At 37.8% G+C, this 17,500-nt stretch overlaps 2 protein-coding genes across 2 annotated transcripts in view; both read left to right on the top strand.

Annotated features, from left to right (window-relative positions):
• LOC107734463 (receptor-interacting serine-threonine kinase 4) overlaps nt 1-8,389 on the top strand; it is a 12,971-nt gene extending 4,582 nt beyond the window's left edge. The window contains exons 2-8 of the mRNA XM_016546436.1: nt 1,202-1,493; nt 3,016-3,164; nt 3,300-3,349; nt 4,323-4,481; nt 4,755-4,867; nt 5,372-5,615; nt 5,988-8,389. Coding sequence (XP_016401922.1) covers nt 1,202-1,493; nt 3,016-3,164; nt 3,300-3,349; nt 4,323-4,481; nt 4,755-4,867; nt 5,372-5,615; nt 5,988-7,270 — 2,290 coding nt within the window. The 3' untranslated portion in view covers nt 7,271-8,389. The remainder of the gene's footprint in view (nt 1-1,201; nt 1,494-3,015; nt 3,165-3,299; nt 3,350-4,322; nt 4,482-4,754; nt 4,868-5,371; nt 5,616-5,987) is intronic.
• A 3,533-nt stretch (nt 8,390-11,922) lies between these two features.
• The window catches only part of cunh21orf91 (chromosome unknown C21orf91 homolog), a 22,504-nt gene continuing 16,926 nt past the window's right edge, over nt 11,923-17,500 (top strand). Inside the window, exons 1-2 of the mRNA XM_016546437.1 lie at nt 11,923-12,039; nt 14,077-14,210. Of these exons, the coding sequence (XP_016401923.1) occupies nt 14,084-14,210 (127 nt within the window). The 5' untranslated portion in view covers nt 11,923-12,039; nt 14,077-14,083. The remainder of the gene's footprint in view (nt 12,040-14,076; nt 14,211-17,500) is intronic.

Raw genomic sequence — 17,500 nt, 5'->3', positions numbered from 1 at the left:
CATTTATTGTTTATTTTATTTTATTGTATTTTCTAGGAGTAATGCTATGTCACAATCTTCTTAAAAGTTTCTTCTATCATTAGAAAATATCAACATTATGAAAAGGAAATTAATTATTCATTTATTGTTTATTTTTAAATACATTTGAAGGTATTTTTTATTTATTTATTAGAAGTTTTGCTTTCCCTGTGTATTTTTAATTGATTTTATATGTGAACAGTAAGTATATTAAAATTAAATTATTTATCTTTTTTTTAATTTTTGAATACATTTTATTTACATTTACATTATTTATTAGGAGTTATGCTTTCCCTCAGCTTTATTTATTAGATTTCTTTCAGTAGAAAATATCAACATAAAGGATATTGAAATGCATTTATTTATTTATATTCTTGAAAATATTTGAATTTATTTATTAATTTATTTAGAGCATGCTAAAATTGTTGGAGAACAACGTGGCCACAAAGTGTCGAAGTCATATGAGTAATAAAATAATCACTATACTAATAAAGTGATAAAGCAGACTTTTTGACATTGAACGTTTTTTGTTTAATATTTCTGCTTGATTTCTTGAGTTACATTGAGAGACCTTTTGGCCTTTTCTTGGTGCTGTTAACTAAACAAACAGATCGTAAACTCTTTAAAGTGTCCTTTGTAAGTCCATTTTAAAAACGTGACCTGCATGTCTGACTTCTGTCTGACTTGTTACTAATAAAAGGATTTGTACAAAAGAACCATTCATACAACCCCATATCTATCAGTGTTAAAGACTGGAATGTAATTAAAAAGATTATGTCAGATAAATATACTCTAAACAGCATTATGAAAAACTCATAAACCTGTTTGTGTGTGCGTGAACGCTGCTTCAGATGCCCCGTCTATATTTCATAAAGGAAATTTAGCCCATAGCTTAAAAACATTGTGTTATTGTTCATAAAATGCTTCCGGACAATATGAATGAGTCAGCTTGTGCTCAGGTCCAACAGGTTTTAGTACCTTCCCTTAGTACCTTCCCTTGTTGTTTGTGTAGAAGCGTCTTTCTGTGATTTCTTGATCTTTTTAATTAATGGGGTGTGTTGCTAGTTATCCAGCTAAAATCCAGCTGGATCCCTCCCATGTTATCACATTCCTTACAAAATAAATGCCATTTGCATTCCACGACAGGTGTGACTTTTTAACGGATTCGTTTTTTGTCATTTAGGGAGCGTGCCGAACTTTTAGAGGAGGCCAAAAAGATGGAGGCGGCTAAGTTCCGCTACATCCTCCCCGTATACGGCATCTGCAGCGATCCGCAGGGACTGGTGATGGAATACATGGAGACGGGCTCTCTGGAAACACTGCTGGCCTCGGAGCCGCTGCCCTGGGAGCTGCGTTTCCGTATCATCCACGAGACATCGGTGGGGATGAACTTCCTGCACTGCATGAACCCGCCCCTCCTTCATCTCGACCTTAAACCTGCCAACATCCTGCTGGATGCACACTACCACATCAAGGTGAGCTTTGCTGCTATATAAAGGTGGTGACCTTATTGCTCATGGTTTAGAACTTTCAAGGAGTCAATCACACCTGCTTTGATGCAGCAATTACAAAAAAAACACCTACAAGTTTTCTGGACCTTTACATGTCTGTCACTACATAATGCAAACGTTGACACATTTACAAACCCTCATGTTGTTCCAAAATTAATTTTGTTCTGTGGAACGCATAAAAAAAAAAAGAAAAATGTCTTTTTATTTTATTTAAATTTTTTTTCACCCAAAACAGTTCTTTTGTGTTCTTTAATTAATTTTGAATTCATTAAATGTATTGATTTCTAAAATTAATTAATTTGTTTGTTTGGATGGATTTATTTATTTGAACTTATTTGTTTATTTATGTACTTATTTATTTATTAGGAGTTAAGCTGAAACCTTTGATAAAGAGATTATAAGTTAATATAAAAAAATTTTTAAAACACATTCGCATGATCACGGTTCACTGATGTTGATTAATGGTCACATGCAGGTAAACGAATAATATTTTTAATCTTTTTTTGCGTTTTTTCCCCAATGGTTTCATTTTAAAATGTTTTATTTCACACTCTAAAAAATGCTGGGTTAAAAAGGGACAAACCCAGCTATTGGGTTGTTTTGACCCAGCGGTTGGGTTCAAAACAACCCAACCGCTGGGTCAAAACAACCCAACCGCTGGGTCAAAACAACCCAACCGCTGGGTCAAAACAACCCAATAGCTGGGTTAAAACAACCCAGCGCTGGGTTATATTTAACCCAGCATTTTTTAGAGTGCAATTTTACATTTTTTTAAATTTAATTTATTAGTAGTAGTTTAATTAGTGAACCCCTAACATTTCTTTTAAACTTTGTTTTAAGGAGTTCTAAATTATCATAAAGGAAAGATTATGATGTTTGGATCAAATTAAAAGTCAATTTCACTGGAAAAAAGTAAACAGCTGCATTTATCTAGATTATGCGTTTCATGTTCATAAAAACATCCTGTCAGCGTGATGGATTTTAATCCTGATCTCGTGTTGACGACCGTGTCAGGTCATGAAAATTTCAAAAGTAATGAGGGGGAAGGGCACACGTTTCATTTTCTTTTCACAGTCCCCACATACCTTTCCAGAAAATTCCCTGAGGGTTGAAAAGCTTTCCCATGCTTTATCCCGTTTATATCCAGGCTTCCCATAGATGAGTAAGCAGGTGTCACGAGGGATGGGTGGGAATCGTCGTGTTGGATTGAAAAGGCTGGATGTAAACACGCATCCTGGACCAGTCTGAGCAAGCTAAAGCAAGGCAGAGTTAATGAAGGGCTGGCACACACACGCCTACATATGCGTGCACACATTTACAGAAAAATCAGGGCTTCCCCACCTAATTGTAGGCGACTTCGAACATGATTTTCTGGAAAAATCACTGTAAATAACACTTGCATAAAACCTAACCTGGTTTTAAAAAGTGATAACATTAAAATATAAAGAATTAACCTTTGCTGAATACTTTGTGTTCTTCATTTTAGATTTCTGACTTCGGCCTGGCAAGGTGGAATGGCTTTGCCAGGAACGACGATATTAGCCGTGACGGGTTTTGTGGCACCATCGCCTACCTTCCTCCAGAAAGGATCATTGAAAAAGACAGAATCTCTGACACTAAACACGATGTGTACAGGTCAGGCATTTTCGATTGCTGTCATTGTGTAAATTGTAACTCCGATCAAACTGAAATATGAGATTGGCTTCTGTTTGTCAAAACCACCTTTTAATGGTTAAGTCAGTGTTGTCTAACACATGTGTTGTTTCACAGTTTTTCCATTGTTATCTGGGGAATGCTCACTCAGAAGAAGCCATATCAAGGTAAGACAAGAAGTAAAATCTTACTCTGGAAAGTGTGTCTGGAAACGCTTATTATTGTTTATCTTTACTATGGGGCGGCATCAGATCCCGTAAACGTTTTTTTGGCATTCATTTCAATCTAACTGGCTTCCGTGAAGGAGTGTCTGTGTGCTTATCTGGTTGTGATTTCCAGGTAAATCTAGAAGGAAAGAAAACATATTACTCCTTTTTTTTGTTTGTTTGTTTTTTTCAGTTACAAGATTTCAGTGTGAAAGAATGGAAAAAATAGTTTTTTTTTGTCAAAACAGACAAAATTGTTGTGTTTGGCATCAGTGAATGGAATCAGTTGGCTACCAAACAAACCTTCCAAAAGGAACTTAAATAATATCCTGATTTACAATGAAAGTTGAAATCACAGGATATGAAATTAGCAGCCTCTGTGAGAAGTGTTGATTTTTTTCTGGTCTAATGAAAATAATATCTTCAGGATCTTGTTGATTTTTTTCCCCCATGTCATATTACGCTCCCAAAAAATATTTATACAGAAAATAAAGTCTGTTTTTAAATGTAAAAATTGCTTAAATTAAGGCTCCCTCCATGTTTACTAGTATAGTTTAATATATTGTTATAAAAAATATCAGTATATCATTTACATTTATTTTAAATTGCAGTACTTACACATCACTGTAGAATTAGTTGTATTGCGCTTAATTTATAATCATTTTGTCCAAACATAATAGAAAAAATAATAAAAGAAGAAAAACATTTCAGATCTGTTAAAATGAGGATTTAAGGGAAATGCACTACAAAAAAATTAAAACGAAAATAAGTTTTATTTTTTAGTAATATAAAATCTATTTTCTTTTTTTCTGTTGATTTTGGTGGTGAAATATGACTTTGTGTGTTTCACTCGGTTTAGTTTGGAAACTCAGTTTTATTTTCTGTTGCGTGGCAAATAAACTAATGTTATTTATTTGCTCTGTTGGTTTCATAGGAGAGAATAACATCCTGCACATAATGGTAAAGGTAGTGAAGGGCGTCCGTCCAGATCTCAGCCTCATTCCCCGCAGTCGTCCCCAGGCCTGCTCAGGGTTCCTGTCCCTTATGCAGAAATGCTGGGTACATTCCCCTGAAGCCCGACCCAGTTTTCAAGGTGAGTGTCTCTCACTTCGATCGCACCAGTAATGAATGTGCTGAGTCACAGGAACCAGAGTTGCATTGCAACAGTGATATGACAGAATATGCCAGGCAGCCAGACCAATAAATTGCCATGACACAATGAGCCTTTACTGTTCTTCAATGCATTTTTTTGCTGAATAGGTTTTGTAATTTCAGGAACTATTTCTATAAATACCAGAGTTTCCTTAAAAAAACAAAAAAGTTCACTATCATTGTTCATTGAAACATTGATCACTTTCTCCGACAGAGATCACGTCAGAGGCTGAGGAGTTGTGCACCAAACCTCATGATGAGTCCAGAGCTTCCATTTCTTCAGAACTAGACTGTTCCCCTTGTCCTGCCCCAGCCTCCAGTGAACAGGTAATATCAGATGTATCGCTATGCATGAATCTTAACTAATCTTGTTCCGTTGTCATGCTGTGTACCACGTAAAGCAGTGTTTCCAGCAAGTTAAATTCATATGATTCATTTAGATTGACCTCCAATAAGGTTTAGACTTCCTGTCCATCAGTTATTAGGCAACTCTTTGGTGTTTGTTTGTTTTAGTCTAAGTACATAGTGTAAATGTTTTACCAAGATGACAGTCTTTCATCAGTAAGAGAGAATGCCACCAAACTGCATTGCTTTAACAGAACCCTTTTGTCATTTTCTGTGAGAGCGTATAACAGTTTATTTTAGGAACTGTCCTTCATCTGTCAAAATGTTACATATTTGAATTAACTGTTTGCGTCTACAGTCAGTGATTTATTCATTTATGATTCAAGTGGCTCCCTCCATTGTTTCTAAAATATGAAAACATTGTTGCTAATCGTCATTGTTGGTGAAATGTTCTCTTAAAAACAATCTATTCTACTTCACATACAGACAAACAACCAAAAGCCAGTGAGGCCGAAGTCGGCCATGTTACCTGAGAAAGACTACAGCCTGTCTGAGCTGCTGTGTCAGATTGACTCCGGCTTGTCTTGCAGTTTTAGCAATGTCAAAGAAGAGTCCCTTGAGAGCAAAGACAACACCAGCAAGAGACTGTCAGGCATCTCCTCTGTGGACTCGGCTTTCTCATCCCAAGGCTCGATTACATTGTCCTTTGAGAAAGAAAATGCTGTAAATGGTAAGAGAAAACCACAGTAGCATCTTGCCACTATTTTTTTTTGTACTATATGCATAAGGTTATTTTATTTTATTTTATTTGTTTTGTTTTGTTTTGTTTTGCTTCTATTTGTTTTTTGCTTATTTTGTTATTTTCTTTTTCTTTTTAGTTGTTTGGTTTTTTTATTATTGTGTTTTTTGTTTTATTTTGAGTTGTTTTTTGTTTTTCATTTTGTTACCCGTTTTGGATTTGGTTTTGCAAATATTATTGATCATCAGAGATATGTTGAGGGGAAACTTGCTGAATCTGACAATCGTAAAAGTCTAATCAGTGTGCCATAAAATTCTTTTCACTCATTTTTATTGCTGTTCACTGTGTTTATGTACAACTTAGACTCCAGTGAGTTACAGAAGAAGAAACTTTGTGAAGCCATTCGCACTGAGGACATCGCCAAGCTGATGAAGATCCTCCAGCCTCAAGATGTTGACTTGCTCTTGGAGGGTGGCAGCAACCTTCTCCACTTCGCGGTTAGTCTGGCCAATGAGGAGGCAGTAAAGTTTCTGCTGCTTAGCAACTGCAACCCTAATTTGCCCAATATTCACGGAGCCATGCCCCTCCACCTGGCCGCCGAAAAGCGGCTGAAGGGAGTGTCTGAGATTCTCCTGAGCCGCAAGACGACGAATGTCAACGCCAAGGATGACGACCAGTACACACCTCTGCACTTTGCAGCTCAGAACGGCGACGAGGCCCTGACACGTTTACTCCTAGACCGCTGCGCTTTCATTAACGAAATAGACGCTCAGGGACGCACGCCGACGCATATCGCCTGTCACCACGGACAGGAGAATGTGGTGAGGGTCTTGCTAAGTCGTGGAGCTGACGTCCATGTAAAAGGTAAAGACGACTGGACGGCGCTACACCTGGCTGCCTGGAAAGGCCATTTGGGAATAGTGAAGCTCCTGGTAAAGCAGGCAGGTGCCGATGTTGATGGTCAGACATCGGACGGGCGCACTCCACTCCATCTGGCATCTCAAAGAGGCCAGTACCGGGTGGCACGGATCCTGGTGGAGCTCGGCGCTAACGTGCACCTGACCTCTGACGGCCTCCACAGTCCGCTTCACGTGGCTGCGGAAACCGGCCACACCAGCACTTCAAGGCTGCTTGTGAAACACGGCGCCGATATTCACAGCCAGACAGCCAGTGGCTGCACCGCATTGCACCTGGCCGCACAGAAAGGCCACCTGCCAACATTAAAAATGCTTCTGGCAGAGGGTGCTGACCCTGAGAGCGTTAACCACGGCCTTCGCACAGCATGTCACCTGGCCGCTGAGAACGGCCACTGCGAGCTCCTCAAAGAGCTTCTGCAGAGCTGCCCCGACGTCGCCAACGCTCAAGACCGGAATGGATTCACTCCGCTTCACCTGGCTGTACGCGGTGGCTACAAAGATGCCATCTGCGTCCTGCTTAAACGTGGTGCCGATGCAACACCACTGTCTCCGCAGCCCGCTGGAGAACGTATGTTAGACTACACCTCGGAATCTGAGCCGGAGAGTCCGAATCCTCTCACCCCGACAACACTCCAGAGGAAAGTGGTCATTCTGAAACTCACCAGCCACAAAAACACTGACAGCACACTGGTCCCTGTAGACTCTCCGTGTGAATCGGCACTTTGTTGAGGGTCCTACTGGGGTTTGACCTCATGAACTCCAGGAACAACCTTTGCCAATATGCTCATAGACACTTTCTCCCTCTTTTTATCATTTCTACATTGTAAAAACTGACAGATGCTGGAAAAGAGGTACTTGTTATCCATTGTGATTTAATGTACATATTGTAATTACTCGGTTATCTAAATATTGACATTTTCTCCAGGGTTTGGGCTCTTGTTGGCTTTCCCCCTTAATAATAGAGTTATTTTGTAATTGGAAATGCATTCATGTATATATATATATATCTCTGTACTGTAGATAGAGCCTGGATATTGTACTACCTTTCACTTTCTGTCGTTTCCATGCCATGTTTATCCCTTGCTGTTGTTGATGTATGTCTTTGATTTCATCGTTTTCTTCTTGTTACCCGAGTGATTGATGCAATGAAAGCAACCCCAAAATTGTTTAGACATTTCTATTGTAGCATATTACAATAAGCTTACCCTATATCAGCTTAATATTGCACTTCAAAGCTATAATTTAAACTGAAATGACAACGCTGTGAGGCCAATTATGTAATTAAAATGGTTCACTCAAATAGAGATGTGCATTTATAGAGATTTATGTCCATGGGAACAAGCCCTCAGGAGGATCACAGATGTGGGTAGACCATGTAGGGGGGAGGACTGTATCCCATGTACCCTCATGTTCAGACCATTGGCTCATTCCTGAGACCACTTTATCCTTTCATCTCTCTGTAAAACCACTGCGCCAAGCCCTGTTTTATACCAAGAGAGGCGTAGCCGTCATTACACTTCACTGTCTGGAACAGACAGCCTCTTAATTGCTAGGTCTTTAAACTGCTGTTGAACTCTGGGTCTTTTAGATGTGATTCTGTGTTGTTGTTAGTATCCATGCATCTGCATCTGTATAAAGGAAATCTTCTGTAGCAAACCAGTCAGTAATCCAATGCCAACACCTTTTTCAGGTTTTACCTTGACTTTTGTAATTAGTTGTTAAAGCTGCCTTGTCATTTCCCTTTTGTACACAAAAAGTTATGTCTCATTTATCCATAGTGTTTGCACAGTTTTATATTTGCACACTTTTATATTTGATGGAAAATTAAAGTGCATCACATATGAAGTATCTGTTGTCTGCTGTTGCATTTTTGGATACTAAAACGTTGAATGTGTTCATGTAAATACTGATATTATTAGCAATATTTGCTAAGTCAGCCTTAATTATCTTCTTTTTCCCAAAACTCCTAAATTGTGGCCTTTATTTGAATTAACTGAATGTATATATATGTAGATATATCCGAAGTAATAGACTTGGTTTAATGTCAGGAAGCCTGACAACGTCCATCACAGGAAAAACAACAGACCTAAAACAACGGCTTACTGTTCTTAAGTGTGTGACACACACTGCCACCACCTAATTATCTTAAAAAGACAGCGGTGGGGCCACGATATGGAGCCTCTTCCACTTTTTTCTTCAAAACTGGTAGGACTCGTCTGACAGGCTGTGAGATGATGATGTTTTAAAGCTCAGCCACAGGCTCAAACATGCTTGCATACACACGTGGACATGTACAAACATCACTCAGCAGATAGCAGAACCAATGCAAGCTGATGAATTCACTGATTTATGAGCTGGTGTCAGACATATGCGACACACACTCACAGTTGTACTCAGTTGATGTCATGGAAAGTTACTCATTGACTAGCTCTGCGAACAGGAAAGAACTGAATACAGTCATTGTTCCCCTAATCTATATCTGCTACTGTTTGTTGTACAGATCCAACTTGCTGCATAAAACTGTACCTGAGAATTTTCCGTTTGAAGGCCAAGAAATGCCATCAGATTTGGAGCAAGGTGTCAAATTAAATTAATTATTTAAAACAAGACTTCATTGCTCTTTGAAATTCATCCAAGGGTCATTTTGTTCTCCATCATATATACAACAGAAATGATAAACTTCAATTCAAGTATAAAAAGCAAACTGTTAAAACTTGCTTCTGAAATGGGTGATGTCAGGGTGAGTAATAGACTGTGATGCCTTGAACACACAGGTGTTTCCTTGAGGATGTCTTGTGTGCAAGATCTAACTTGAACTGCATTCTTCTGCCTTGAATACACAAATGAATCAACCTGATGCTCTCTTCTCCCATTCCAATGCCCCATCTTGTGGAAAAACAGAAGTAAATATACGCAACTCCATAAGAACATTCTGTTTTCCTTTAAGCTTTGCAGTTTATGCATTTTGAAATGCTATCCCGTTGGATTACATATTTCTGTTTGTCGAAATAAGAAGTTATTTGTTGAAATCATCGATTACTAATTTAATTGCAAGGTCTTTCTGCTTCAAACGCTTTTTATCTAAGAAATGTCTGCAAAGAAAATTAACTCTTAAAAAAAAAAAGGATTTTTACATAAAATGTCAATATACAAGGAATGTGCGTATTTTTGCTGTAGAACTTAGCGTCATATTTAATCTTTGACAGGAATGAAAACGAGGCTGTGAGGCACAGAAGTACAGTAGCCTCTATGTTCAGTAGACAAAATCTCCAGTTTTGAAAGTTGTGAGTTTTCCTCACAGCATCATATGGCTTCCAACTAGTCAGAAGCTTTTCACCATTATTAATCCCCTTTTATCTTTATTGCAGTTCACTTTAATGGTGCTGTGGCGTTACAAATGATAATAATAAAGTACAAATATTGCATATAGTCTCTTAATTAATATGGGGTCATAAAATAGCATGCATAATAATTATGAAAGGAGAAGATATTTTTAAAATAAGATATAGCCTAGTATGCAATTCTGCAAGACATACTGTCACATGCAAAGATGCTACCAAATATTCAATACCGAATAGAAAAAAAATTAAATACGTGTGAATATATATATAATATCCTCATTTGTAAGTCGCTTTGGATAAAAGCGTCTGCTAATTGACTAAATAAATAAAAAATAAATAAATAAATATACGATTTTAGTGGTTATAGCTCCGGTCACGTGTTCAGGTTACAGATTACAGTATACTGTATGTGAATCATGTTGAGTAATAGCAGTAATTGTTGCAGTATCTTATCTGGCCAGAGGTTGGTGCTCAAGCTCTGTTTATGGCAGCAGGAAGTGGTTACATTATATTTTATTAAGAAAACAGAAATGATTCTGTACAAACAGGAGAACATTAAGGAGCATCTGCACCAAACTTCACATGTAACAAAAAATAGGAAATCTGGAATGAATGAACAAACAAATAAATGGACAACACAAACAAATAGAATGATTAATCTGTCATATTTTGCATTAGGCTATTAAACGAGATTTGGGAAGTGAGTCTACCTCGATCCAAAAATAAAAAAAAGTGAGAAAGTAGGAAGTGGAAACATGAAAAGTATCTCTCTACCTTTTATCTTTTAAATGTGTTCCTAATAGTTGTATTGTTTAAATTATTTGCCAGAATGACTCCATTAAAACAGCTCTTTTCTGCACACGGAGAGACTCTGAATGCAGCAGAGGATTTTGGCATGAGCACTCATTCACTCACTCACAGACAGACAGTCTGTATGAGGATGACAGAGATGCTGTGTGCCAAATGAGGGCCCATGGAAACTGGCACATGATGAAAGCACAAGCCATCTCTTTTTATATCAAAGCAGAATAGAGTGACAATAACGGGATCCTCAGAAGAATAGCTGTCTTGATTAGACATTCATAAAGGCACGTGTAGCGCTGTTTCTAGTGCCATTTCAGTTATGTAAGGATTTAACTTCACAGACTTCGACGGAAGGATGGAGGGACGGAGAATCGAAAGCAATAGAAGCGAGTCGCTTTGACGTGATGTGGAGAGAGAGAAGTTCCTTTTCTGGAATTCCCCGCGTGCGCAAATGCTCGAGGCGATATGATCGTGTTTATCATTAACGAGAAGCTACATAATGTGATAAAATAAAATAACTAAAAAAAAATAAAAAATAGAATAGAATAGCAACGTGACCCTACAGAGGAAAATCGGGTTGGGAAATTGTTGGATGGGTGGAAAAAATAAAATATTCTAAAGTTCTAAAAAAATAATTAATTAATAGTGAGGAAAGTTATGTTTCAGACAAACAGTGACTAGCTCGTATATTTTTGTCCACCAACGAAAATACTTTCAAAAGACGCTAAAGCATCAAGCTTGGCAAGAAACTGAGCAAAGCTGATCTAAAACAACGTAAAAGTGGAGCGTAGCCACTGAGATTTCTCGCTCTGCTCCCACTTGGCATCTCTCGCATACTATGCTCTAATATTTATATGATAAATAGCATACTATTGTATAATAGTTATATAATTTAAATTATGTGCGCTTTTGCTTCTTTTTTTCTTAGCTGAGCAGCAACTCACTCTCAAGTAAAAGCTGTATATAAGTCTATTTTGAGTAAAATCGAGTAGGTAATTAACAAATATCAAAAGTATCAAATATCAAAAATTTACCCTCACCCACCCTCTCTACACGAGTGAATGTAATGACTAGCCTTTCCACTCTGCTTTGCTGTGCCGAGCGCAAACAAAATCACAGAACCAATCATAGGCGCGAATACACAGCACGTGATCAAACATGGCGGGATTACTAGAGTGGCTTGACTGGTGTCTGTTATCGCGTTCTTTGTCGTTGCTGTACTTGTAGCTGCTTGCCGTCCGCTTCAGTAACAACAACCGCCGCTCTACCAGCGTGGCTAACCGCTAAGGTCAGCCGTTTTTCCCGTTTGTCTCTGGATCGTCTCGAAATTTCTCTGACAACGTAACGAATAAGGTAATGAACGTCGATAACGTCTGTAGGTGTCGTCTGTTGTTCGAGAAGGTGACGTTTTCAGGGGATTTTTTTATTATGAGAAATTGGTAACGTTACACAGTTAAATAACGGGTCTAAATACGCTGTTCTTTCGGCTGGTGGTGTCGTTATATTTCAACACGAAATGTCTTGAAAACTGGTATTTTAAGACTTTTGTCATCTAATATTGTGTTAATAAGGCTTTCGGTTAACAGGTATATCAAAATGTGTGTGTTTAAGTAGTGCAAATCCTCAAGCTTTGTTGTTGTTAGGCTAACTTCTGTTCATTTTAATCTGATTATGATGCTCTTTCTCATCAAATAAAGTTAACTTTTATATGTTATACTGGTATGAAATCCACCTGAAATATTTTGATAGATTTTTGTTGATTGTTTAAATATCAAATCTACTCATTGGTCCAACTAATATGTTGGTTGTCAGTTTAAGTAATATGTAACGTTTAATTGCAGCAATTAACAAATGACATGAATACAAACAAATATTCACAAAATGTTTTGTAAGTTTAGGACAATATGAACCAATTACCTAAAGTAAATAATCACACTGGCTGTCTCATAGCCTAGTATGCTGACTACCAACATTTGTGGTGGTCATTTGCACGTGCAGTACTTTTGAGCTGACTAGGCAGCACACTAGGTTTTGAGACACAGCCACACTGTCTTGTCTTTAGGTTATTATGCAGTTTAAAGCCTTCATAATCAGATGGAGTTGTTCAACATGAGCCCACGCTTGACACAGTTTCGAACTGTTCTGTGTTTCATCTGTTTATGGTATAAAGAAAGAACTACAAAGAAGTATTTGATCTAAAGGAAACCATGTTTAAAAGGGGATCATCAGTCTTTTTTTTAAAATCTTGTTTTGACCTGTTGAAAAGCAGATACATTTGTTTATACAAGCTTCCCAAAGTAAGGGAACATACCAGGGAATTTTAAAGGCTTGGGAAAAGTCATGGGATGTAATTAAATATTAAAAGTTGTGGAAATGTCTAAAGTGAACTTTATTGTTATGTTCTGCTCTAAAACATTCAATTGAATAAATATTACTAGAATGTATAACCATAGTTTGGAAGCCCGTTTCCGCTACCAAATAAAATAAATAAATAAAACAGCTAGTTTTGGCTTTATCTCACATTGCTGATATTTCTTGCAATTCTGAGAAAAAAAACGTGCAGAATTGTGAAGGGGAAAAAGTTTCAATTAACTTTTTTATTTTTTATAAACCTTTCAAAATATTATATATATATGTGTGTGTGTGTGTGTGTGTTCCGGAAAGGGCTTTTATGTAAGGCTTGAGCAAAGGTAATTTTGTTGTGTAAACACTGGACACTAAGGTCCTTTGGCTTCACAGGAATCCAAGTGGGTCCCATGAAAGAGACTGTAAAACTGGGCATAATAAATTGCAGAAGCACAGCAACTTCTAACACCCATTGAGTTCTGAATGTTTTCTTATCTGTCTTGTTAATCTGATTGTGTCTGTGCATGTTGTCGTCTCCCCCCCCCCCTTATCTTGTTTTTGCATTATGTTTATTTGGAACAAAAACCTTCTCTTCATTCTTGCTTATATGTTAATCTTTTCCTGAGAACTTAATGAATCACACGTTTATACAGAAGTGAAAATGTCATGATTGAAACATGATAAAGGGATCGGGTTGTTAGCGATTGATTGTCCGTTGCATATGTATCAATATTAGGGCTGCACGATAAATCGCATGCGATATTTAATGCGCATCTTGTCAGTAAAGCCGCTTCTGTAATCAGTGGTAAATCTCCATCACGTGCGGGCTTTCACATTGAGCAGCATTTACTACACAGAGCCGTTGTTCACTGGCAAGCTGCGCAAAACCACGTTCATAATCGCGCGATTTTTTGCGCAGCTTGTCAGCAAGATGCGCATTAAATATCGCATACGATTTATCGTGCAGCCCTTATCAATATCAATAGAAACTACAGTGAGATTAAAATTGATTGAATAACTGTGTTTGTTCTGTTTCCTTTGCAGAAACACCATGGAGGAAGAGGAGCACTTTGTGAACATAGACCTGAATGATGACAACATCTGCAGCATCTGTAAACTAGAGACGGACACAGGAACGCTTTCCTTTTGCCATGTGTGCTTTGAACTGAGCATAGAGGGTAAGAATTTTATTTATTTTTTTCAGGTAAAAGTATTTTAATGTCCTCAGCTTGCCAGTTCTGGGTCAGATTATGCTAATTATAAATGAGTAAAACCTCTTTCTCCCTCCTCCCATCCATATCCCCCTCATTCATGTATTAGCAAGCGCTCTGTTCCTCCGCTTCATGTGCTGCACAAAATATGAACTGGAGCATTTGAAGTGCCACTTTGGCATCTAATTAACGTTCAGCTTATTAAGGGTAGACTAGAGTTTCCTGAGGGGCCTCATTGAAGCAGCTCTTTTGTTCTCTGCAGCTGTCATTTTTTTTGCACTGAACCTTCCCCATAAGAGCACTTAGTATTTCAAATGGTTTTATATCGTCATGGCAGAAAGTAGGCATCTTGTGCGTAAAGAGTTTTCTCTGGAATCACATGCCTTTGTCTGGAATTTTCTGTGGCGTTAGTTTCGGTTATGTGATTTTCAGGTTTCATTGTTTGGAAGGATTGGCTAAAAAGGACGTTTTCAACTGTAGATGAGGATTCTGAGTTGGACATTAATTAGAAGGTAAAATGCAATTCTGTTTAGAGATAAATTGGTACAATATTGTTTTTTCCCCATATAGGTCAGTATTGGATGTTTAATTGTGCGACTTAATTGTTTCATGTATATATTACACTTCCATCATCTAACACTCACTTAAAGTTAATTTTTAAAAACACAGATAATTGAACAACACTGAAAATTGAAAAACACTAAATGTAATCTTTAGCAAAATTAATATCTATTTTTCATACTCTGCATTATAATGTTTTCTTTTTTTCATTTATTTAGAATATATGCCATATATTGATCATAGGCCGTAAGGTGAAAATAATTATGCATTATAATAATAATAATAGTAATAGTTGTGAATTATGCATTATTGTGCATTTCTACTTTTGCTTTTTTGTGGCTTTTTTATGCAGTGTCAGTTTCAGTTATATGATTCTCAGGTTTCAAGGTTGTCAATAAATTGGTAAACAGGAAATTTTTAATTGTAGAAAAGGATTCCCAGGTTTCACCATATCCTGCCTAAGGAGATATGGTGATGGAAAAAATATAACATGGGAAGAAAATGTATATTCCAGTACTTTTGTATTCATTCGCAAAACCTTTGCATTCCCTTAGAAACATTGCGTCATTTGCCAAACTTTTGCATTTTCTGTTGCGTTCCCCTGAGAAACTTTGCATTCACTTGCAAAAGCATTGAAATATAGTTTTTCCTCATCTCTCATCTTTTTTTGTTTCCTATTACCATGAACCTTTAGGGGCCCTTTGAATAATTTAGAATAATAACAGCTAGATGTAATTATTAGCATAAATCAAAGTATTGAATATCCATTTTTTCATACTGTACGTTATTATATCGTGACATTTTGAATTTAAACAAATTAATTTTAAGTTTATTTAGAAAGTAACACTTATTGGTTATCAATTGTAACATGAAAATAATTATCAACTTAGCCAGCCAAGGTATCAGCCAGAATTTTAATATCAGTCCATCTCTATTTGTGGCTTTATTTTTATAGCATTGTTTGTGTAACATCCTGCCAGTAAAGGCCTGTGCGTTCATTCTGTGCTTGTGTTGGGTCAATGGCCAATCTAGGTCAGGTTGTCAAAGCGTGACAAGTGGATTCTGTTACATACTGGGAAACTATCCATAAAGACCTCTGCATTTGTAATGTCAGGTGTTTGTCTGCTGGAAGCCTTATTGAATTGTGTAACACCGTGTGACATAGCATTGTCTCCTGAGGATGTCACATGGCACTTGAAAAACAAACATCATCAGTTTTTTTTTTAATGTACCTCCCTTCCTCTATTGATTCTGTTTATTTTTGCATTCCTCTACCTTGACCTTCAAAAGCAAAGCTGAATTTTCAACTGCACAGTTTGGATGGTTTTCAATACAGACTGTCTCAAAAATTAGGGATCATTCAGCCAGGCTGTCTTTTTTTTGCAACCGCTTTTTTATCTGCTTATCTGTGAAACGCATAATCTCAGTTTATGAAGCGTCTGGATTTGAGCTGGAGAAGAAAACATCCATGACTCCAGTGAAGAGCTGGGTCCTCTCACAAATTAGACACACTGAATATTCATGCCTGCGATAGAAGGTTGTCGCTCTTGAATATTTAACAGAAGAATGCATGAGAGATCTGGCCAGGCAGCCCACAGTCGCCCAGCCACCAGGCACCTGTATGTCACGAGTGATTCACCACAGCACTCAGCCTGAACGCCGGAGTGTTGCACAACTGCACTTGTGGCCCCGTGAGGGGGCATTGACAAGCTCGCTCACAGGTCTTCCTCTGCTGATTGGCTGTTGGCCACCGAGTTACACTCTCTTCCCACTAACAATACACTTCAACCTTGTCAGCGTGGGTAAACAAGAACAAGCTGACTGTGCATGTTTAGACCTGAATGCTCAATTGCCCACACCTGCTTGCACACCTGCGTACCTTCAAAAAACATTGTGTCTTCTTCGGAAGTAACTGAAAGTAACCGAACTCATTCATTCCTCACCCACATATTTTTTTCATTTTAGTCAAACTAGTTCCATTTGTCCACCTCTAGTTTTTTTGGACAGTCCAACTGATTATATTTGAGTTTTTTTGGTCCAAATGTTTTGTGTTTGTAGCAGAAGAGGTACTTGCAGTGGCTATTTTTATCATATGTCGCCCATGCTGGGCGGTTCTGCTTTTCTGTTTCCTCAAAGCAGTTTCTCCAAGCACAGAGAGAGAGAGAGAGAGAGAGAGAGAGAGAGAGTAAGGACGACAGAGACTGTCATGTCTGTGCATGCATGTTGAGAACACACAGGAAGTCACTTGCACTGTTAAAATTGTTCTCCAGCACTCAAAGAAGCCAAGAGAAATGTTAAAATAAATGCATGCATTGAAAGGAAAACTTGAACCCCTTTAAACTGGTCATATGATGCAATTTCAAGTTTTCCTGTCTCTTTGGAGTGTTACAAGCTGTTCGTGAATAGATAAGATCCCTAAAGTTGCAAAGACTAAAGTCTCAAACCCAAAAAGATATTCTTTATAAAAGTTAAGACTCGTCCATGCCCTGCTAAAACGCCTCGTTTAAACACGCCCCCACATGTTTACATCACTGTGTGGGAAGATTTGCATAACGCCGCCCAAATGTTCACGCAAAGAAAGAAGGCGTAACTTTGATTCTCGCTGTAGTATTGTTGCCGCTGCCGCCATTGTGGAGACACTGTGTGTTTCGTTGTGAAAGCGAAATTACTTTGTTTGGTCTTCCAAAAGAGGACAC

Source organism: Sinocyclocheilus rhinocerous, unplaced genomic scaffold (assembly GCF_001515625.1).
Source record: "Sinocyclocheilus rhinocerous isolate Xijiao unplaced genomic scaffold, SAMN03320098_v1.1 scaffold1211, whole genome shotgun sequence".
In the NCBI taxonomy this organism is placed as follows: Eukaryota; Metazoa; Chordata; class Actinopteri; order Cypriniformes; family Cyprinidae; genus Sinocyclocheilus; species Sinocyclocheilus rhinocerous.
The sequence above is the reverse complement of the archived record's forward strand: the minus strand, read 5'-3'. Positions and strand labels throughout refer to the sequence as shown.